The sequence below is a fragment of the Ictalurus furcatus genome, chromosome 9, assembly GCF_023375685.1.
Source record: "Ictalurus furcatus strain D&B chromosome 9, Billie_1.0, whole genome shotgun sequence".
NCBI lineage: Eukaryota > Metazoa > Chordata > Actinopteri > Siluriformes > Ictaluridae > Ictalurus > Ictalurus furcatus.
The window spans coordinates 14,489,471-14,512,946 of NC_071263.1; the positions used below are offsets into that span (position 1 = coordinate 14,489,471).

Genomic DNA, 23,476 nt, shown 5'->3' on the forward strand with positions numbered 1-23,476 from the left:
TGGCACAGTCAGGAGTATTCAGATTATTTGTGATTAAAAAAACAAAACCCTATGACTACCTATGCAGTGGAATACACCATCAATCAGGACATTTTGGAGCAGTTGCATTTATTACATTTTAGCAACAACTGCAGTCTGTTCTTTCCTCCATGTAATCAGTCAGTAAACATTCAGCTGATATATTGTAGTGATTCTGCCTCAGCAGACTGAAGCTTATTGTATCTCCTACTGTTTTGTGACACGTGCTGCACTCCACAAGCAAATAATCATTTTTACAGCACGAATAACCCCACCTGAACCCGACTGTGCCAGCAGGTATTTGCATCCTGTGAGGCACATTGATCCTTTTCATGGTCGTCTGGGTGTTTTTATGCGCAGAACCAGTGTTTAATACAGCATGTAACCTGCAGGCATCTGTAGTCAAATGATCAGAAATTGATGGTCTGGAAAGAACTGCAGATTTGTACTTGACTTCTGCGTTAATATTTGTGCTGCATAATATCATTGATAGAAAGCAGATTCACTTGATATCTCGTCTTGATATCTCTTATGATGTTGGTGAATGCTTTTCCGTTGCATCACTCAGAAACGCCAACAGTGTTTTAACTCTGATTTATTTATCCTGAGGTTAGCACATATGCATAAATTCTTCCCTGTGACCAAGTCAACAAACAAATACTTAATAATTCATGGTGGGGGGAGGGAGGGGAGTGGAGGGGAGGGGCGCAGTGGCTTAGTGTTTTGCATGTTTGCCTCGCACCTCTGGGGTTGGGGGTTCGCATCCCACCTCCGCCCTGTGTGCTCAGAGTTTGCATGCTCTCCCCGTGCTTCAGGGGTTTCCTCCTGGTACTCCGGTTTCCTCCCCCAGTCCAAAGACATGTGTTGTAGGATGATTGGCGTGTCTAAATTGTCCGTAGTGTGTGAATGTGCCACCTGTTCAGGGTGTCCCACGCCTTGGGATAGGATCCAGGCTCCCCTGCGACCCTGTGTAGGATAAGTGGTACAGAAAATGGATGGATGGATTGAAAATAATTCATGACAGTGTTCTACAAAACTAGATGACACACAAATGTTTATTAACGATGGCTGCCTTCAGACTTCCATTATAAGTGAATTGGTGAAATGAGTTTCCTCACTAGAAGGAAAAATGTTGCACTTCTTGCTTTTGCTAATCACACATTAGCTAGTGATGCAGCAGATAAAGACAGTTCCTATACACACACTACTGCTTTAAGGTGATGATGTATTCGAAGTTTACCATCACTGTTAGTTGAAAACCACCATCGATTATTGCACACATTGTTCCATGTACAGAACAGGGCTGATACTGGGAACCGTTCTCCCACTCTGTCAGAGTGATTAATTCCAGACTGAAGCGCTGGAGTGTGTGTGTAGTGAGTCAGGTGGGGAGGGGAGGAAGGTGTGTTCACTCAGGCTGTCAGCAGTTGCGTGTTTATCTTACAACTGTGTATGTGTGTGTGTGTGTGCGGGCTGAGATAATGAGAGTGCATTAGAATGGATCATTAGGAGTAGAGAAGCACACAAACGTGTGTGTGTGTGTGTGTGTGTGTGTGTGTGTGTATTTATGTACAAATAACAGTGACAAAAAGAGAGAGAGTGAGAGAAAACAAATGTGTGTACAATTTGTGTGTGTGTGAGAGAGAGAGAGAGAGAGAGCGTGTGTGTGCGCGCGTGTGTGTGAAAGCATGCATCAGTTACAGAAATTAATCAGTTAAGGAAATTTATTTCAGAATTCAGAGTTTTGGGGGTTTTTTTCTAACAGTCAACTGAATCAAAAGATGTAACATATTCATTAACACTAATTAACCTTACAATCATCGCTAGCTCTTCTCGTCCCTTACCCTGCTCACACATCCCCCCCCCGCCCTGCAGCCCCAGCCCCTTTCCCCTAACCCACCACACACACACTCTCACACACACACACACACACACACACACACACACTACACAATTATTTATCCTCTTATTTCTCATCTGTTCTTATCCCCTCCCTTTCCTCCTAAAAGCCACTGAAGCAGTGTGTGTGTATGTATGTGTGTGGGTGTCAGAGAGAGAAATAGAGTGAGAGGTGAGAGAGGCACAGAAACAGTAGGGTGGAGAGGTAGAGAGACAGAATGAAAAAGGGAGGGAGATGTGTGTGAGAGGGAGCGAATGAGAGAAAGTGTGGTGTGTGTGTGTGTGTGTGTGTGTGAAAGAGAGAGAGATCAAAACCTGCCTGCGGGTAAATGAATAAATCATGTCTTCCCTTCGTCCTGAGAACTGAGGCACAGATGAGTAAAACACACACACACACACACACACACACACACATATACACACTCCCCCTCTCCCCTCCCTATCTTTCTTTCCTCTCTCTGTCTCTCTCTCTCTGTATATAGTCTTCTCCACTCTCCCAGTCTCTCACATACCCGTGTGTCTCATATACAAGGTCAGATAGGAATCAGAGATGGCTGCTCGCTCTCTTGCTTGCGCTCTCTCTCTCTCTCTCTCTCTCTCTCTCTCTCTCACGCACGCACACATACACATACACACACATGCACTCAGATTATTAGAGCCCATTAAACACAAACAAGCACACGTTTCACCTGTCGAACTAGGCTGCACAAATTCCTTAATCATTCAGGGATTTATGCCTCTTTTGGAAAGCTTGCCTCGATGATGCTTTCATGTTACACGTGGCATCGAACTACATGTTGTTGGTGCACATTAAAGATGAAAATAATACACATTAGTGTGTAGCGGATTATGTGCTCCAGCCTGCCGCAGTTTAACTATAAACAAAAACAAGTTGTAGTAGAAGAGAAGGATACAGTCTTTTTCTAATTTGCCTTTAATTTTGGGTGGTTTGCTCTAAGGGTCACTCACTTAATCACTTATTAATCGACATCACAATTTTGGCCTCAGCAGTCAGTTAATCACAACAGCCCCGCTTAACGCATTTCATTTAGCTCTATGCCCACTGCATCCCAATCAAGTCTCTGCGTTCCCTGCCAGAGCTTCTCTAATGAAGCCAAGGAATTCTCCTGCGGTGTGTGTGTGCGCTTGTTTGTGTGCATTTGGGCATGGCTGTTTGCTTTTGTGTATTTGTGTGTGCGTGCGCGTGCGCGTGTGTGTGTGTGTAAGTTTTTATATCTTTGTGGGCACCAAATGTCCCCACGATGATAAGAATATCAGTTGGCATTTGGCTGGTCCCCACGAGGAAATCTCCTTCAGCTTATTTTTTTATTAAGAGCCAAAAGTATCTAATATCTAACAAGCTACAAAAATCTATCAATAATGTTGAATTTCGCTGAAATTCGGTCATTTATGATTCGGTCACCCTCTGTTCTAAAGTCAGATCAGCCGTCGTTTAAAATGCAAAAACGTAAGTTTTCTTCTCTGAAATTCTATTTAGTTTTCATTTGTACTGCAGGTGGAGGTTATAGCTGCAGTTTAGTTTTCGTTTCTTTGGAAACTCACATTCTTATTTTTATTTCAGTTAATGAAAATGTTTTTTCACTCACAGTTTTAGTGTTCGTGATAGTTTTCGTTAAAGATATATAACCTTGGAGTGGGTGGGCATGTTTTTATATCTTGGTAGGCACTGAATGTCCCCACAATGATAGGAATATTAGTTGGATTTTGGCTGGTCCCCACAAGAAAAACTGCTTCAGCTTGTTTTTCTCCTTTTAGTTACTGCGTTTAAGGATAGAGTTAGTATTACTTGCAACATTAATGTTAATGGAAGGTGCTCACAAAGATAGTAAGACAAGTGTGTGTGTGTGTGTGTGTGTGTGTGTGTGTCTATGTGTCTGTCTGTCCAGTCTCTGGTACTGTCACTGATGTTCTGTGAGATCTCTCATCGATCAGGCTGACAAAATGTAGCAGCTTCCAGGGGAATTGTACTGCAACTGTGTATTCCTGCTGAAATTAGGCATGCTCTGACCTGATTGAGTATCACTATCAGACTAAAATGCTGGATTAGCACCGGATCAGATTCGACAGATTTTCCGATTCAATGCCCTGACGTATTTTATGCTATGAATGAGTGTGATGTTGATTGATGCCACACAGATTTTGTCTCTCTAAGATTCCTAACCCTTCTTGATGAATTACATTTGAATTAGCGTATATTTAGCAAGTAGGCTTGGTTACTGCAGGCAGGGTCGGTTCTAGACATTTGGAGGCCCTAGGCAAATTTTCTGTTGCCCCACGCTCCCCTCCTCCCCTACCTTTCCCTCCCACTATTTGGGATAACGAACAGTTTTGCCTACTCTGTACAGTAAAATAAAAAGTAGAAAAAAATACAAGACAATATTACATTGCCAACAAATAATTACAGATGAACACTTGTTGGACACCACTTCAGTAAATGAACTTCAGTGCCTTTATCATTTTTTCCTAGCTGGGTATGGACAGGATTGCCCCCTCCTATTGAACCAATATAGACTATAAATATAGTTATATTATGTGTTGTAGTGCAATACCTTAAATATGCACTATATACACAAATCAACTGCTAGTGGAAGTGAAAGCAATAAACAACTAAGCAGAAAGAATAGTTAATTTCTTCATAAAATTGTATGCTTATTTTTCAATAAATATAACAGTATTTATGATTTGAAAACTAAAATGAAGTACTACAGTAGAGCAGTAATGTAAACATCAGCAGAATTTAGAATACATACAGACAGTTGATGTACTTGTTTTGACACATTAAAAAATGCTCTAGTGTGTTTGCTCTTTGACTTTGAATACAAACTTTTTTACTTTTATTTTAGTATGTTGCAAGTCAGCTCCCGATGCGATGTCATTGTATACACGAATTCAAAGCGACAGTCTCGATGTATCGATGGCGCTCGCCCTCTTTTGAACTCAGAATAAACCTGCAAATGATCTATCCCGACATGACGCTGATCAACAGAACAATTTTATTTAGAATACATTAAAATCACTCCAATATGGATGATGACAGCTTACATACCTGCATTATGAGCGGCACTATCTTTGCATGGCTGTTTAGCCTTTCGCTCAGCAGCCCCTAAAGGATGTACTCGTTTCGGCGCCATCATAAAGTCACTAACTTAAAGTCAGTCAGCTGCAGAATAGTCGCATTTTTGCATTTTGTTGATCGTAGCCTATCTCTTGATACATTCAGAGGGTGGGACCCACTTTGAAACGGTGACATTAATTGGTGTCACTACAGGTGAGTGACAGTTCATCTATATCCAATGGACAAAGAGCCTAGTCATTTGCTGCCTATCCTGATTGTTGGACTAGCACGTAAGGATGTTACCGTTATGGAGGCCCCGCCTCCAAGCCCGAGGTCCTAGGCAGTTGCCTACTCTGCCTATAGATAGCTCCAGGCCCTGATTGCAGGGATGTCAGTATTGGATATCAGCTCTTTCGCCGAGCTCTGATATTGTTATGGCATCCAAAATGAAATAATTAGCTCATAACAGAAATGCACTGATCAGTGGTAATAGTTAATTAACAGTGTCATAATGATCATTAGGATGATTCAATCAAACAAGTCATTTTGGGGAGGTCATGTGGTCCTGCAGTGTGTGTTTTGTTTTAGGAAGGAACACGCTGTGAAGTTGGATCTACGCTCTGAATTCCCCATCAGGATTATATTAAATACTGTGTTTATCTAACAAGCAGCATGGCATGTCCTAAGAATTATGTTGTTTAATTTACTTCATACTTTTCATAAGGCTGGCAGACTTAAATTTTTTCTAGCAGAACATGTACAGCTTCTTCTTATATTACTATTCTCAATGTGATTATTATTATTATTATTATTATTATTATTATTATTAAAACCCATAATGCCTTCACTGGTCCAAATTGTGAACTGCCTTTTATTGAGGACAGATGAGAAAACAGCCATTATCATGCGTTAGGCCTGCTGTAATTAACTATAATGTGTGTTTAGGTGTAAGGCAGGGAGTGTTTTAATCTTTGACAAGTTAATGGGTTCGGTCATGTGTCAGCAATGGAAGGAATCTGACTATGCACACCTGACACTCTACACATGCACATTCCGAGTACAGGAATGAAAGCCGGAAAGCCAAAAACACCTAAGAGAATGAGAAAGGGAGAAGGCTGATGGCCAGCATTTGACTACTAAAACAAAGGCAGCCATGCATCTCTGTGCCGTCACACACATTTTACACTCTCTGCACAGCTAATAGTGTTAAGACCTAGCTTAGACGTGACCTTTCCAAGTGAGAGGGATCAACCTTAATCCTGTGTGTGCGTGTGTGTGTGTGTGTGTGCATGCTTGATGGCAAGAGAGATGGAGAGAAACAGACGCCGAGAGAGAGAGGGAGAGAGGGAGGGGGGAGAGAGAGAAAGGGAGGGGAGAGGGGGAGGGAGTTTAGTGATATACTACAAGGGGAAGTCATTTGAGTTGTTCAGGGTGATGAAAGATACTGTATGCTGTCTTTGTTTAGTGTGTGTGAGTGTGAAAATAGGCATAATGTGTGTCTTTGTGTGATGGTTATTGGTCATTTCTGTATTTTGTGTGTGTGAGTGTGTGTGTGTGACTCTTAAATAAACAACCCAGGATACAGTAGTTCAGCAAGAGTTCACTAAATTTATCTGTACTCCAGCTTCTCTTACATAACTTGTAGCTCTCAACTCTAAATCTGTGTGTACATGTGTGCATGTACATGTGTGTGTGTGTGTGTGTGTGTGTGTGCACACAGAGAGGGGGTGTGTCTCTATCTGGATGAGTAATATCGTGTGACTGCATTTGAGTGTGTGTCACTATATGAATGTACATATATGTATATCTCACTTCGTTCTTGTCTCTACCAGTCTCTCTGGTTCTCTTTCTCTTCCACTGTCTGCAGCTCTTTTGTGTATGTCCATCACTCCTACTTATTTACTAGCCTTTAAGAATCACACTCTCATGCTAACTCTGTGTGTGTTTGTGTGTGTGTGTGTGTGTGTGTGTGTGTGTGTGTGTGTGCGTGCAGGGGGGAGTGGATGGCGGGAGCTCACTGCTGAGAGAAGATCTTTCAAGCCATGAGCAGCTCCAGGCTTGGCTCAGACATCGGCAGTTCCAGCACATTCTTCAGCTAGGTAATCTATTCCACTTTCTTCTGTCGCTGGAAAATGAGGAAGCTCTTCAAATCCCTCAGCTGACAAAGCACTTGGAATGTGTTGTCAGGCTTTCTGTTGAGTTGAGTTTTCCTTTTAATGTTTACTCACACTGTTAGTTCATTACAAAGCTGACCATGAGCCCCTTCTATCAGATGTGTATTTTCTTGCTCAGTCTGCTTTTATTTGTATTTTTCTTACTTGTGTGTACGATCTGAAGATTTGACATGGTTACATTGAAATTCATTGCACTCCAATCTGAGTTCTGTTGTTCAGCATATTGTTAGACGGTATATTGTTTTGTTAAATGCCACTTTTCAACAGGACTGTGCAGTATGATGCTTTATAGTTACTAATCTGATTCCTGGGTGTTTTTATTTCCCATCACATAATGGTACCTGTGAACATAGGAGACGTTTCCTGGAGGTTGTAGGGTGATCAAATCATTTGCCAAACAGTGCCAGTACAATAACCACAGTAGCAACAATGGAAGAGTTTGCTTACTTTGATTTGCCTAGATTTGCCTTTTACCCAGCATTTGGTTTAATACTGATATAGCCGACCAAAAAGAACTTCCCTGTGTTTTCTATTCTACTCAGTGGGAAACTTACAAGACGCTAGTGTTAAAGATTGCTGGGCCGAGTTGAATTATTTGGGCATGATATCGTTCAAAATAGCGTGCCAATTTGTAATGTGATAACTATGTCAGACTATTTTAATATACTAACTAGTATGATGGCATGTGATTTTGGTTGTAGCCCCAGGTTTGTTTGGTTTTTTTGTGGTGGTTTTTTTGGTGACTCATGTGAAGATGGTTCTGTGATGATGACCGTGGACCATTAACAGATCTACACAAATGTAACATTACCCACATGTGTACCGATTCAGAGCTCTTGGTATTCTGGCAAGCAAAGTAACCAAATTCAGCATACTTTTTACAATCTGGTAGGGGGGAAAAAAAGCTTCTTTGTTTTGAGTTTGACAGTTGTTATATGTGTTATACAGGACACGGCAGTGTGAAGGGCCTCAGGGTAAAGGTGTTCAGACCTGATTCCAAACCTCAGTGGCTCCATGGTATTGTCAGCCATCATGATCAAAACAGCAGAACCATGACAGTCCTGAGCAACCAGGTGCGAACATACACGCTGTTTCCTGTGCTTGACCAAGCAATTGCAGATTATGTATGGTGGAGTGAAGTGTGCTATGCTATGTGTCATTCACATCCTTCTATCTGATCCTGTCCTTGTAGGTAGAAGAGCCTCTGAGTGTGGACCCAGCGCTCGTGCATGTGCTGGTTCTGGATGACATTAGCCAGTTGTTATTAGTGGAAGAAAATGGCACAACAAATTGCAAACCTCACACTAACAAGATCAGCAGGATCACCCTGGTGAGTAAAATACTCTTGTTTGTTTGTTTTTTTAGTGTATGTGTTTAAGTCGGTGAGTATTTGTAGTGTTCACTTGTGTTTTCTTGCTGTCTTTTAATCTTCCTCCAGAATGCAGGAAACAGGTCAAGAAACAGTACAGAAACAGACCAGGTATCACACACGTGTATACACACACACACACACACGCACACACACACGCACACACACACACAAACACACAAATACAGTAAGTAATTTGATACTTTATAACTCACATACACAGATCACAGATACACACACACAGAGCTTATGATTTATTGACTGTACTATAAACACACACCCACGCTCATGCATACACTTATCGCTCCTCCTCCCTCCTCTCTCCTCCTCCCTCCTGCTCTCTCCTGCTCTCTCCTGCAGGTGTGTAGCTTGGGGCCAGTGCAGAGGAAACAGACAGAGCTGTGCAGAGAGAACTCCAACTGCAGTCTGACAGAGGAAAACACAGACGGGATGAGGGAGGAGAGTGGAGCTGATGAAGCGAGAGCAGGTGAGGTGCAGCCATACATTAAGCTGATATTAACAGCTCCCTCACTGTTTGAATTCCATTTTGCTGCATTTAGATTTATTACATTAGCTCTTTAGGGAGAGGGCATTCTCATTCAGCAATCAGTGTCTGGTGCCTGAAATAGACTCCTTCCTGTAGAGTCCTCTGCACACCTATTATTTCTAGTTTTATTACTTTATTCCTTTTACTTATTTCTAGATTCCTCAAAGAGTAGGATCAACCATAGCGAGAGGAAGAGGAGGAAAGCAGTGGATATGGAAGAGCAGGACAAAATGGACAGTAGAAGTGCTGGGTTGAAGAGGCCGAAAGGTAACAGTGGCTCTGACCAGTCAGAGTGCAGTGATTCGGAGGGCAGCATCTTGGACTCAAAAAACCTACAGAGAAAATCTTTAAAGAAGTCACCTGACTGCAAGACAGTCAACAATCCTGCAGCAAATTTAGGACATGACCTGAAGGCTCACTCGTCTCCCAAAAGCATAGAACTTTCTTCTAGACAATTAGCAGAGAATGAATGCCAGAGAGTAGGGAAAGTCATGCCCTTGCAGGGTCATTTAACCAACACACCCTGCAATGGAGTGTACCAAACAGTCAGTTCACTACAGTGCACTATGGGACTGGGCAGTGATAAAGCAGAGATGGAACCGGGAGATGGAGTGATGGAGATGGAAGAACAGAGCGAAGGTGCATCGCAAGAAGACTGTGAAGCTGTCTCTGCCCTACTGGCATCCCAAGAGAATGAGCAGCTGGTTTCCTTGGAGACTGCATGTGTGTTGTTGCACACGTCACCACCAGAGTGCGAGGGGGTTGAGGGTGAGCAGGAGATTCCACCGGGTGACCCAGAGGTCAGGATTTCTGCTTTGACATGCCCAGAAGTCATTACACCCAGTTGTGACTCAGCAGAAACAGTGGAAGAAGAGCCGAGAGTAGCTTTGACTCACTCTCCCACTGTGCTTTGCAATACAAAGGTAGATGCTGCTAAAGTAGTTAAGTCAAGTCAGTCTCCTGGAGCTACTAGTCCTAGACATGATGCTGCTCTTGTCTCAGAAATTACCCACAAGACCACTGTACGCCTAAGTCCTTGCTCCTCTCTTGAGGTGATTTCCAAGCCACCAGAGATTATAGAGGTTACCAGGCAGAAGTGCAATGCCTCTCCTCAAGCTGCCAAATTTGAAGAGCACAGTTTGCCCTCAAAAGTCAGTACAGATAAAGTTCTCATTGGCTTTAAAAGCACACATGGTTCCAAAGCGACCTCTACCCCAACCCTTCATCAACATAATGCACCCTCTCCTAGCAAAACAGATACACAGGCTCAGTCAAGGACCCCCCCTCAGAATATTGCCCATAACCCTAATCACATGCCTTCTACCGATAAACCAACTAAGAGTCCACTGATCATTGACAGAAATGAGCCTTTCACAGTCTATCGAGACCCAGCACTTGTGAGAAGAGAACTGGAGAGCCGTTCTACTTATGTCCAACCCCCACACACCCCACCCAACCTCCATTCAAAACACCATCTGAAGAGCCCATCTCCCTCCTCTAGCTCCCCCGGCCTTACCTCCACAACGTCCCACACCAAGATCATGAGTCCTGCTGCACACCTGTCACCTCTTCCCCTCCCTTCCCAGTCTCCTTTGTGCTCTACTCACCCCTCCATCCCCCACCCTCACCTGCTTCCTTCTCTCCTGCCTGGTTTGCCCCCACCCTCAGCACTCCTGGCTGGACATGCTCGGCTGGGGCCTCTGGGTCTCCCCCACCACCCATTGGCTCTGCAGGCGACCCAGTCTCTCCTGGGCCAGGGACCAGGAACTGCTTCCCTGGCACCAATGGGCCTGTACCCAGTCCTCTGGCCCCCTTTTCCTAATGGGGTACATGGCTACGGTCTAGGAATACCAGGGTCCAAGTGGACACCCCCAGAGACTGCAAGCATGTCTGAGGCTAGCCTGCGGAGGGTAAGGGTTCATTCAAGACCATTTACTATTGTGCTAAAGATTATATCAAAATAGTATGATATATTGGGGGTGAAAGAGTAGGATAGAGTTCCATGAATGAGGTGAGGCATCTATAAAGAGATTGAACAGGTTGCATTGATTTCATAAGCTTTGTACCATGTTCTATCATAAATGCATCATATTACCTGTTGATTGCCACAATATATTATATGTTATGTGTATTACTGCTTATAATGACACTAAAAGGATTTATCAGCATGGTTGGATGTCATTTTTATTTTCAATTCCAAATACTGTTTAGGTATTGTAGTTAGGATGTTGCTTTAGGTTGTTGGGGTTACAACCCTAAGGTAGCTACAGAATATAAAAAAAAAAAAAAAAAAGATGTGGAGAAAAAAGTAAAAAGCCCTGCAGGTAGAACTAGATATTCCTCTATGATTGAGTAGTTTTGTCTGATACTCAAGAGATGTTTGTGACCCATGGTATGTTTCATTTATAGAACTCACTTTCTCTGGTCAAACCAGGGGCCTCTTCCTGTGAAAGTAGGCAGTCCTAAAACTGCAATAGGCTTTGTTTCTGGAGTATTATAAATGTATTTATATGAATCGTGCTTGTGTGTGTGTGTGTGTGTGTGTGTGTGTGTCTGTGTGTCTGTTTGTCTAACTGTCTGTGTGTTCACAGAACACACCTAGCCCCTGGGTCCCTCAGACGTCTCCTGTAACCAGTGCAGAAAGTCAGGGTTTGCGACTCCCCCTGCCTGTACGGCCCTCAAGCGCTGAACCCCAGAGACCATCCAGGAGTGCCCAGCCCAGCACCCCTACCTCTAAAAGCACAGAGTGAGTACACACTCATACATTCTACTACACACATTATACTAATAGCCCTACTAATCAGGTCTGGAATGATAGGTATGACTTTCCAGTTTAACAACAGTGTTAAGTGCTTTTCTGCCAAAGTACATTTCTGCCTATTTTTCCGGTTTCTAGGGAACCAGAGAGGAGGGCTTTTACAGAGACACAAAGCCCCATCCACGTACCGCTGAAGGCGGAACAGGAGCGTATTAGGGCAGTAGTGGGAAAGAATGGACACACATCCCACTCCACAGTCACAGAGTCACCTTCTGCTCGTTCCAAACAGTCCCAGTTGGTGTATGACCTCACAGGTGACCGCACCAGCTGTTACCAGGAGGAGAGCCGGCGCATTCTGCAGGAGAGCATTGAAGTAGCACCATTCACAGCCAAACTCAGCTCAGACAGAGAACCCTATCCTAAAAGCCCTACTCCTTCACTACATTTCAAAGAGAGAGAGAAAGAGCAACAGCGTGAGAGAGAGATGCACATGTTCAGACATAGCGTGCCTCCCAGGTTGCAGTCAGCCCAGCCTTCACCGACACTCACGCAGAATAGCTACTACACCCCAGCAGCTGGCAGTGTGGAGAACAAGGCTTCTGCACGTAGAGCTCCACCCAGCAAGGAGCTGTACGAGAGACTGAGTTCCCCAAACACCGCTGCCTCCGTCCTCTCTTCACCTAGTACACAAAGCACAGCTAAGGCTAGACCTCCACCCCTCATCAAGCGCAACCCTGAGAAAGAGGAAGGTCTCCTGGGCAAGATTACAGAACAGTTGATCTCAAAAGCTATCTCCACAGACCCATTGGAAGTCAGTAGCATGGAGAGAAACGGCTCCTCCACTTCTCTCATTTCTGTCTCTTCTTGTTCTTCTTCTTCTTCTTCTTCTCGTGTTGTACCCTCACTGCACAGGGCCCCCATATTCCACCCCCCAGCCTTACCCATTGTGATGTCTAAAGAGGCAGGGCAAGGTAGGTTGTCACCACCTACCCTGACACCCATCCAGCCAATGGGCTTATCGGGAAAAGGTCAGAATCAACACAGGCCGCCCACATTGATGCCCGAGCTCAGACACGGAGCGGTTGCTGGAAAGAGGGTGGCTCCTGAGCCAATATCCATCGTAAACAAAGGTTATGATTTGCAGAGGGGTGGTGTTGTGCACAACCGAGAAAGAGTGGTAAGCGGTCACACGCCCAATGGAGGATTGGTGAACACACAGGCTGCCACTGCTTCTGTTATTGTTCGTTCTTCTGGTTACATGCACACACCTGTGAACCACACCATCACTGAAAGGTTGCTTTCCCAAGTTCAGTGTGACCATATGCGAACATTAGAAAGTTTGCCAAGCACACACTTGAAGGATGGCTATGTTCAGTGTAAGAGGGGCATCCTGTGGACCCCTGTCGACACTGTACACCCTGTTAACATGGTCGCTTTAAAACAGGACAACACACCTTTGAACATGGCTAAAAATATGAGTACTCATTTTTCAAATTGTGGGGTGAAATATTCTGTTAATGTAGATACATCGTACTCAAGAATAGACTTAGTATCCGAGCAGTGTGAAAAGGAGAAGGAGGATGTTGGTAAGGTAGCTCAGCCAAAAGTGAATCTCTCCTGTTGCCCCCCTAGAGGCATCCCCCATGTAAAGAAACGCAGAGCTGGACTAGCTGCTTTAGAACCAAGACAAAATATGCATGCAGTCCAGCCCCTGCACACTACGGACACTTTGAACCCTACCAAGAGTAGATACACTTGCACTACACACAGTATGAATACCAAATGCACTGCACACACTCTGGACCAAGATAAAGAGTCTATATTCAATCCTAGCCCATCCAAATACCCCAGGTTAGCCCCTGAGGTCACTGGGGTTGTAGCCAACAAACCAGGCTCAGTGGCAAAAGTTCAGCCTCTGTCTTTGTCAGCCCATACTAACCAACCTGCCCAGTCTGGTCAGAACAATTACCACAAACTGAAAAAAGCTTGGCTTACCCGTCACTCTGAGCAGGACAGAGGTAGTGTCACCTCAGAGACAGCAGGGGGCAGTACCACACTAACCACCACAACCACTGTCTCTCTGCCCATCAAACAGGAGGTGAATAGACTGGAGGATAAATGGCCCATACAGGAGGGCAAAGAACTTTTTCTGGATAATAGGAAATTTAAAACTCTAGACAGGAAATGCCTCGTTGAAGACAGGAAGTCCAACACAGAGGATAAAAAAACACCCCTCACAGGGGATAATAAAGTTACTTTAGAACATGTAAAGCCCACCATGGATAGAAATGGCAACTTGCAGAGTAAGAAGTCTAACTTTCAGAAACTATGCATTAATATAAGGAAGCCAAACCCAGCCGACATAAAGATAGAGAAGGATAATCACGGGGAGAAACGGATCTTTCAGTCCCGCTTTGAAAGTGAGAGTGGGGGGGACTCGAGCAATGAAAGCGAGTGTCACAAATCCAACCCAGGGAGCATTCATCAGCCCAAACCTGCATTCAAAAAGAAGCAGAATGACCAGAAAAAGCAGAGGGGTGAGAATGAGAGAGAGAGGGAAGAGGAAGAGGGAGAAGAGGATGAGGGGAAACTTAATGGCACAATCCAGACTACCAAAGAGAAATCTCAGCACAGGCTGCCTAGCAGTAAGTTTCTTTTGTTGTTTTTTGTTTTATTTTGTTTTGTTGTCTTTTGTTCAGAGCTCATGTGTGTGACGTGTTTTAGAAATGAGAGGTTGATCATCATGACAGCAAATTTTTAAGCTGGTTTTATGCAACAGTTTTTACAGTTTCAGTTGAATGACTGTCATTAACAATGTTATTTTTATTGCCTGTAAATTTGACTAGCTGTGCCCACGCTGCAGATATCCAGTACAGTGCTGCACAGATTGATTTAAGCAGTTTTTAAATTGATTTAAGCAGTTTTTGGAAGATTTTCAGCCACTGACTTTGGCATGTATCAATTAAGCATACTGTCACACTGAGACCTATATTCAATAAAAGGAGCAGACAGAACACAGCTGTGAGAATGATTCTTTTTTTAGTTTAAAGAAAAAGACCTTATCATTTCTCAGCCATCAGCAGCATTGCTTTAATGTTCAATGGTGTAACCTGTGAAAGACCAAAAAAAAAAGGTAGTCCTTCACCATAGCGAGAATGATAAATTGCAATAGTAATTCTAGTATTTGTATTTTGTGGCTGCTTCAATGAACATGGATAATCAAGGCTGCTGGTGGTTCTCTTCCTTCAGACGGCATTCCTCGTTCAGTGCTAAAGGACTGGAGGAAGGTAAGGAAGCTGAAGCAGAGCGGCGAGGCCTTCTTGCAGGATGACTCGTGTGCAGAGATTGGAGCTAATGTGCAGAAATGCCGGGAATGTCGATTGGACCGCTCACGCAAAGCCCAAGAGCCTGTCATTTCACCTGTCTTCTGTCGCTTCTACTACTTCCGCAGGTAAGCCTCCAATGGGAATGGGGTGGCTGATTATGGGAGCTCCCTTACATTCTAGCATTCTTTCTAAAGAACACTAGGAACTGGCACCTGCTAGCATTGAGTTAGCTTCACCTGTTAGTATTGCTAGCCTAGTATTTCACTCATCGTGTTGTTCGGTGAGTTATTTACTGCTGCTGATGGTCAGTGTCAGCACTCACCTCTCATTGTTCTGCCAGGGTCAGTCGTTCTGCACTCTCTCCTCCTAGCATTCATACACCCCTCCGGTAACGCTGATTTCCTTGCTTGGTCTACGGCATGCTGTAAATTACTCAGCTTGCCAAGTTAGCCAGATTGTTAAAACAGCAACACTGGGGTAGGAGTCATTTTACCTCAGTTTCATTCCTTATTCTCCCTGCTGATCAGTTCTTCCTCTGCCAATTACCCCCTCATAGTTTTCCACAATCCCTGCTGTCTAGCTCATTAACGGATCTGTGGCTACATACTTATAGCTTGTCTGAGCGGCTTTCCCCCCCACCAGAACACATGGTGATTTTAGTTAGGCAAGTGAAAACTACACTTTAAAGAACTGCTGAAGGGTGACTAATTTAATTTCTACCCTAAGCTAAGTTTTTATGATTATTTATCATTGCTCAATTGGGAATTCTAGCTGATTTTAATGAAAACAGAACAGGTTTATAAATCCAGTGCCTTTAAATCAACTAACCTTAATCATTGTCTGTAAAACAGCTCCTGAGAGCCCATCTAAAATTGCTTTGTCCAGGAATACATGCTGGCAGCCTCTTTCTTATTCAGCGTTACTCTGCCACAAAGTGCAAAATTCAGCACTCTCAGGCTGGGTTTTATTTAGTTGTTCATCAAGCCAGATAGCAACCATTTATTACCACCAAAGTCTCTGGTAATGGTATTTGCTTCCTCCTCCCTTCTCTGCTGTAGACTGTCATACAGCAAGAACGGAGTAGTGCGTGTGGACGGCTTCTCTGTTGTTGAAGACACTGATGAAGAAGCAGTGCGAGTGTGGATGGCCGGCTTTGAGGACGAAGAGGAAGACAAGCAAAGGGAGATGGAGCTGGACACCGCCAAATATATTCTCACGCTCATAGGAGACAAGTTTTGTCAGCTTGTCAAGACAGAAAACACTGCTATCACATGGGTCAAGAAAGACAGTGAGTGTGTGTGTGCATGAACATATGCACATAGTATTATAATTGTAGTTTGTAAAAATACCTTACAGTGAACATACAATGCAACAAATCCATTTTATTTATGAATTATATGAGCAAATAATAACTCAGCATTGTTCTCCTTCATTCTGTTAAGATGAACTTTTCAACCCTCCCACTTTCCCTTCTTTTGTGTCTGTGTGTGTGTGTGTGTGCTTGTGGGTGTGCGTGTGTGTGTAGCCCAGGTAATGTGGAAGCGAGCGGTGAGAGGTGTGAGAGAGATGTGTGACGCATGTGAGGCTACTCTGTTTAATATGCATTGGGCCTGTCACAAATGTGGCTTTGTGGTGTGCATGGACTGCTACAAAGCCCGTGAGAAGAAGAGTGCCAAAGGTTAGAAATACACTTATATGAAATTTACTTGTAAGTGTTTCTCATTTGCTGTGTGATTGCACATGTGTATATTCTATATTCCTGTGTTCCTCAGATAAAGAGCTGTATGCCTGGGTGAGGTGTGTGAAAAACCAGCCCCATGACCTAAAGAACCTAATGCCTACTCAAATAGTTCCAGAGAGAGGTGAGTGATGTGTGGATCTGGTGCATCTGTGTATGTCTTTGTACATAGTTTGACCTACAGTAAGGTTCTTGTCAGTCATATTGATTAGACGTCAGGCCGATATTAAATTGTTCTGTATGACCTACAGTGTTAGCAGATCTACAGAGTGCCATGCACTCTATAAGGAGAGAATACGGCATCCCCTCTCAGTGCTCTTGCTTTGGCAGTAGCGCCTTCCTCTCCAGATCCACCATCAATGGCCTCTTACAGGTGACAGAGTCTTCTTGCTGAGCTCTCTAGTACATATATTTATTCTTGAATCATGGCTTGTATGGAGCCATTTTTACCTTACAGCGCTTTCAAGTTTCAATTTTAGCTGCACTGTTCAGTACAGTGTATGCTTTATGCTGAAAAAGTGAAATGATTGTGTTGTGTTGCCAGCTTTCTGAGAGAAGGCAGTACGACTTGAAAAACCAACAGCGAAATCAGCAGAAGAGCGCACAGAACACTGCTCACAAGATCTCCACAGAGAGAAGAGGTGAGTAAAGACTTGTTTATTCTCCATTCTTAACAGGCATCCCAAGCCTACAGAAACTTCAGAGAGAGAAAGAGAGAGAGGGGGATTAATTTCCCCTAGTAGTTCCAGTAAAGGGAAATTATAATGCTACCGCATACATATGACATCTTAGACAATTGTACTTTCAACTTTGTGGCAACTTTAGGATGGTCAGGTATGGCCATATCTATAGTATATAAAGGGACTGTGATTTGGCAGGATCTTTGACTCGGGTGCTGTGAGGAGATAACTGCTTTTGAGAAGACGTCTGAAATGCAGTGCTGCTAGAAGTAGCAAAGCTATTAGTTTAACCATGCTTGCCAAGTATTGTCCTTTAATAAATCAAGCAGCTTGTAATATTGCATTTTTTTTTTAAATTAATTAATGTAACCTAATTTGGTTCAAAGCATTTTTTTCTCAGGTTAGGTGACACTGGAAACTGCAGTATCCTCATTTCACTTAAATATTTGTTTGTGCCGATCTACGTTTTTGTGTATCTTAGGAAAACTGGAGTGTGATGATATGGAGAATTTGGGCAGGAAGTCAGGCAGCCCAGAGCAGGGCTCCACTTTGCGTGACCTCCTGACATCCACAGCTGGAAAACTGCGGCTGGGATCCGCCGGGCCTGGAATCGCATTTGCACCAGTTTATAACAACACCGATCAGGTCACACCCTGATGCCGCCTCACATTCTTGTATTCTTGTCGTGTCTTAAAGTCGTTAATTAGTTTACTTTGTTTGTACCTTATGCTTTAGACTGTCCAGAAAGCACGCATGCCCAACCTCCTGGATGACATTATTGCCTCAGTAGTAGAGAACAAAATTCCCACCTCAAAAATGACCAAACTTGGGTTGAACCAGGATTTGCTGACAGAGGAGGAGGAAGAACTAGTGCTGGAGGAGGTGAAGCCTATTCAAATCCCGTCGGCTGACCCGCATAACAGTGTTCCACATGATTGGATAGGCAACAACCGGTTGCTTTGGCTTAAAGATCATTGTCACCTAGGCAACCAAAGATTGTTCAAAGAGAACTGGACACAAGAGCAGGTTTGTGTTACTGAGGAGTGTGAGCAGTTTGAGCAGTAACTGTCCCTGGGTAGAGAGACAAGAAAAAGCAGGTGTATTTTAGGACAGAGAACATCACTGAAATACCTTCTTTTTAACTGACATTTGGCTAAGTGGAATACTAAATGGAATAAAGTCTTCTTAACACAATGTACCAATAACATGTTTTGCTACTGTTTAGTAAAAGGTGCAGACTGATTTTGATGATGTTGTTTCTCCATAGCCGGTACTGGTCTCTGGCCTGCACAAGAGTCTGAATGCCAGTCTGTGGAAGCCAGAACACTTTAGCAGAGAATTCTCAGCACTCCACAGTGATTTCTACAACTGTCGTGATGGGAGCATCATAAACACCTGCGTCAAGGAATTCTGGGATGGATTTGAGGACGTGTCAAGTAAGTGTTCAGCACGGAAATCTCACCAAGTATTTTCTAGCATTTCGCTTGACTTGTGGCCTGTTTGTATTTATATATCAGTCTTGGTGATGGGGCTTGGTGTGGTGTACTGCAGGTTGTGCTATGATGTTAATTAGCTGGTTAGTTGAATCAGGTGTATTACAGCAGGGAAAACAATGATGTATGCAGAGCAAAAGGTACTCCAGAACTATGGTTGGTGATTACTGCAGTTACAGTGTTGTCTTTTTTTTCATATTGTATGTGTTTGTTTTTAATCAGAGAGAACTAAATCTGCTAAAGGTGATCCTGCTGTATACAGACTGAAGGACTGGCCATCAGGGGAAGAGTTCCTGGCACTCATGCCATCCAGGTTAGCGCTCCATACCAGTACATTTTCTCAGCTTGCCCTTTACATTCACACCGCCTACAGAATTTGAATAACCTTTCATTCATTTGAATACAACTTGAACATATTTGAATATACACCCCTATATGCAGCTCAAGATTATGCTCATTATTCTACAGTCTAACGTTTTGTGACATTTCCAAAGTGAGATCTCGGTTAATCATTTGATAGCTGTGCGGTCTGATTGTAACAAAATAATAATGTCCTGATTTTACCTGTGTCATTTGTGATGATATAATGACGTATTTACCTGCCGAGTTTATGTTGAACAAATGTATTACTGTAGGTATGCAGAAGAAGTGTGTAGTGCATACCTTGGATAATAAAACAATATTGTCTTTTCTAGGTATGAAGATATTATGAGGGCTTTGCCAGTTCCAGAATACACTAGTCCAGATGGCGCCCTCAACCTGGCCTCTCGCCTTCCATCGTTCTTCATCCGTCCAGATCTGGGTCCTCGCCTCTGCTGTGCACATGGTATTCCCCTAGTCCTTCTACCTCCTACTGTTCCTCTTAACCTGTCATACCGAGTCCTTGTTTTAGTAATCCAGCTTAGCAGTCTATTTTTAGTAGCTCAGTCCCTTTAATATTCCTGTGTGTGTGTGTGTGTGTGTGTGTGTGTGTGTGTATATACGCAGGTGTGACAGCATGCCCAGAGCAGGACTTTGGAACCAGCAATCTGCATGTTGAAATCTCTGACACTATGAGCATTCTGGTCTACGTGGGTGTAGCCAAGGGCAATGGAGCGCTCTCCAAGTCAGGTTAGACCTTAATTGTGAATGCAACCTTAGGATATATTGTGGCACTGAAATTCATTTGATGTATAGGATAAATCATAATAAAATAACTACATAACATGTTAAATAATTGTTATTTTGGTTAGAAACACACACCAGTCAAAAGTGGTGGGTTATATGACTGTATATTATTCTGTGTTCTGGTTTATAACATGACGACTGAAATACTTGTTTCTAATTGGCTGGCAAGTGCGCCACATTAATTCATGTTTTTCGTTTGGCACGTGTTCCTTGTTGGTAGTCATTGACAATAAACTCAGACTTATATATGTCATCATTTTATGATGATCATCATCATTTGAGTATATAACATCATTTGAGTCTGCCACGCTGTAACTCTGCCACTCTCGGCCAAAACACCACTCTGTAACATTGAAAGGATTTCATGACCCATAGTGTGTATCACTGTGGTAACTCTGTGTTTGTGTCTTTCAGGAGTTTTGAAGCTCTTAGAGAGAGAGGATCTAGATGAGAGTGCAAAGAAGAGGCTGAGAGATCCCGATGAAACTCCAGGCGCACTGTGGCACATCTACCTGAGTAAAGATCTCCATAAGATCCAGGAATTCCTCCAAACGGTATGGTACTGTTCATTAAAACAGTGCTGATTTGATGCTAATGTGTGTGTAATAAAGTAGGCATGTAGTTAATATCCATTGGGGTGATCCTTAATCCTTAAATATATATTTGTGTATGGGTGTGTGTGTGTGTGTATGTGTAGGTAACAGTGGAGCGTGCTGAGGCAGATGCTGAGGCTGACTCTGAGGCAGAATTGGAGAGTGAGGCAGACCCTCTTCGTGAGGGGTGCTGGTACCTAAGCCCAAAGCTGCGGCAGAGGCTGCTGGATGAACACGGTGTGGAGAGTCGCACACTGCTACAGTTCTACGGAGACACTGTGATTATTCCTGCTGGAGCTCTGCACCAGGTCTTCCACATACTCTTCCACATACACTCTTCCATACTTCCATAGTCTTCCACATATACTCTTCCACATCTTCCACATACTCCGTCACATTAGCTCTCATTATCTCACATGCTTTATTAAGGACAACGACAGAGTACAAGTAGAAGAGCATTGATAAGGATCTTGCAGTCCCTTATGTGTGGTACTAGTAACAAGTCTGAATCCCCAACCTTTTGTGTGTGGATTTGATGCAATTTAGCACTGCCAAAGGTACATACATACCAGAGTAGAGGTGTGCATCAGGACTGGGATCCTGTGGGATCCAATAAAAACATTGCGGTTTTTACTCGTATGCAGGTGGAAGCTGGCAGTCAGATATGAATCTCACACACGGAGGGGCCATATTGAATCACGTAGGCGTATATTAGACCTGGCATTGTGTTTGCACGTGCTGCACAGCAGGTTTAGTACATTCATTCAATCATCCTCAGTAACTGATTTATCTTGGTCAGAGGCATTGTGGTTTAAATTAGTCATTTGTTTATGTTTTGGGAAACAGAAACAGTTCAAAATCGAAGGCAGGCACAAACAAAATTAACTGCAGAAGTGAGCATGAGTGTGATTAAAAATCCCATTCCCAGGCCCATGCACACCTCTGTATCACAGTGTCTATTATTCTTTAATTTGTGTTGTTATTGCTGGTTTGGCATCTTTTTTAATCTACAATGCTAAACAAAAAAAGGAGCCATTCAGGAGCACTCTAAGAGGAAGGAACATATCCAGCTATAAGACTATATGAGAATATTTCAGCACCACCTATTGAAAAGGTGTTAGAAAATCAATGATTTAAAATCAATGGTGTTAGAAAAATTTACTTTTAATAGTAATTTATCTGAAAGTATTCATTATTGTCTTTTTTTAAATAAAATTTTTATGTGTTGTTTCTCATATGTGCAGGTGATGAATTTGCACAGTTGCATTCAGGTGAATGTAGACTTTGTGTCCCCTGAACATGCTCACAACTCGTATTTCCTGACCCAGGAGCTCCGCCCTCTCAAAGACCAAGTTAATTATGAGGACAAATTACAGGTAACAGCACTGTCCTGTGACGCTGTCTCCACTCATTACTCATGTATGACGTGCAAAGCCAAGAAAAATGGATGTATTCTGCGATAAGCAGTCATCTTTGCATTCATCTTGCTTGTTCAGGTAAAGAACATCTTCTACCACTCAGTGAAGGACGCTGTGGCCGCTCTGAGCCGGCACTTGAAAGAGCAGAGCACAGAGGAGGTGAAGGAGGAAGAATGCTGACGGCATGCGTGCTCACTATGTGAGCATGGAGCCAGGTGCAGACAATCTTCAGAAGGGAACCATTGCTCTGCGAACCAATTCCAGAGTCGCACATTTCACACCAATGACCATAAACACTATTTTGCTTCCGTGCAAGAACCCAACACTTCCTCCATGATGTCACCATATTCTGTTTGATTATTGTCACTGTATCTTCTCCAGAGCTCAGCTCCACCCTGATATCTTCCTGCTTGGCCAGGAAGTGAGGTGAGAGGCTGAGGCATGTCTGAACATTGGAACAGAGGAAGTGGATCTCTCTAATGAGCAGGCAGCTGCAAAGTTGCTGAGTAGGAAGAGAGGTGAACTGCTAAGCACAGCACTTTCGAGCTCTCACATGCTGTATGCTGTGGATAACCAATGCAAAAGAACAACAGCAAAGGCTTTTTTTTCCCCAGAAGATGATGCTCTGAGACATTATTAATCAGTAGTTATTGTGCTGCTAACGGTTAGCTATACTGTCTACTGAGGTTCAGACAGTCGAGAGAGCAGCTAGGCCAACACAACCATAGCAGCATTCCTTTATGTCTGCCAACACCAAGCTGTTAGCTTTTATTGTTTATGTTTAAAGGTGATATTAAATTATTAACAGTTTGGCTGGTATTCACTGTGCAGAAGGAGAATATAAAGGAATTTACAGTATATGATGTGTTTGTTTAAAAAAGGTTCTTGCGAAATTTTCAGCTGAAATATAATAATATGTAAATAGCAGAATATACATATATATAATATATTAATTATGATTTTTCTATAACATGGTGTGCTTTATTTGCTGTATGTGTTGTTTGCTACTGTATGTACATTGAAGCTAAAGAGATGTTTTACATTTTCCATTAAAAATGGAATCGATCAATAACAGATGTTTTGTATTCTTCATAAAACAGCATTTTGTGGCAGTTTTGTGTGTCAAATAACCAAAATATCACCTCAGCACATCAAACTCAGCACAGATTTTTCAAAAACTGTTATTTTGACAGCATTCAAATAAAATAAATTAATATCTA

At 43.0% G+C, this 23,476-nt stretch overlaps 1 protein-coding gene across 1 annotated transcript in view; it reads left to right on the forward strand.

Moving 5' to 3' along the window:
- Positions 1 to 23,476, forward strand: part of jmjd1ca (jumonji domain containing 1Ca) — a 72,296-nt gene extending 48,820 nt beyond the window's left edge. The window contains exons 4-27 of the mRNA XM_053632525.1: positions 6,987 to 7,092; positions 8,116 to 8,240; positions 8,360 to 8,497; positions 8,606 to 8,647; positions 8,897 to 9,023; positions 9,240 to 10,993; positions 11,675 to 11,829; positions 11,980 to 14,486; positions 15,091 to 15,292; positions 16,226 to 16,455; positions 16,693 to 16,845; positions 16,940 to 17,029; positions 17,157 to 17,278; positions 17,450 to 17,546; positions 18,067 to 18,230; positions 18,321 to 18,611; positions 18,853 to 19,021; positions 19,301 to 19,391; positions 19,774 to 19,904; positions 20,066 to 20,188; positions 20,660 to 20,799; positions 20,943 to 21,146; positions 22,083 to 22,214; positions 22,335 to 23,476. Coding sequence (XP_053488500.1) covers positions 6,987 to 7,092; positions 8,116 to 8,240; positions 8,360 to 8,497; positions 8,606 to 8,647; positions 8,897 to 9,023; positions 9,240 to 10,993; positions 11,675 to 11,829; positions 11,980 to 14,486; positions 15,091 to 15,292; positions 16,226 to 16,455; positions 16,693 to 16,845; positions 16,940 to 17,029; positions 17,157 to 17,278; positions 17,450 to 17,546; positions 18,067 to 18,230; positions 18,321 to 18,611; positions 18,853 to 19,021; positions 19,301 to 19,391; positions 19,774 to 19,904; positions 20,066 to 20,188; positions 20,660 to 20,799; positions 20,943 to 21,146; positions 22,083 to 22,214; positions 22,335 to 22,436 — 7,395 coding nt within the window. The 3' untranslated portion in view covers positions 22,437 to 23,476. The remainder of the gene's footprint in view (positions 1 to 6,986; positions 7,093 to 8,115; positions 8,241 to 8,359; positions 8,498 to 8,605; positions 8,648 to 8,896; positions 9,024 to 9,239; positions 10,994 to 11,674; positions 11,830 to 11,979; positions 14,487 to 15,090; positions 15,293 to 16,225; positions 16,456 to 16,692; positions 16,846 to 16,939; positions 17,030 to 17,156; positions 17,279 to 17,449; positions 17,547 to 18,066; positions 18,231 to 18,320; positions 18,612 to 18,852; positions 19,022 to 19,300; positions 19,392 to 19,773; positions 19,905 to 20,065; positions 20,189 to 20,659; positions 20,800 to 20,942; positions 21,147 to 22,082; positions 22,215 to 22,334) is intronic.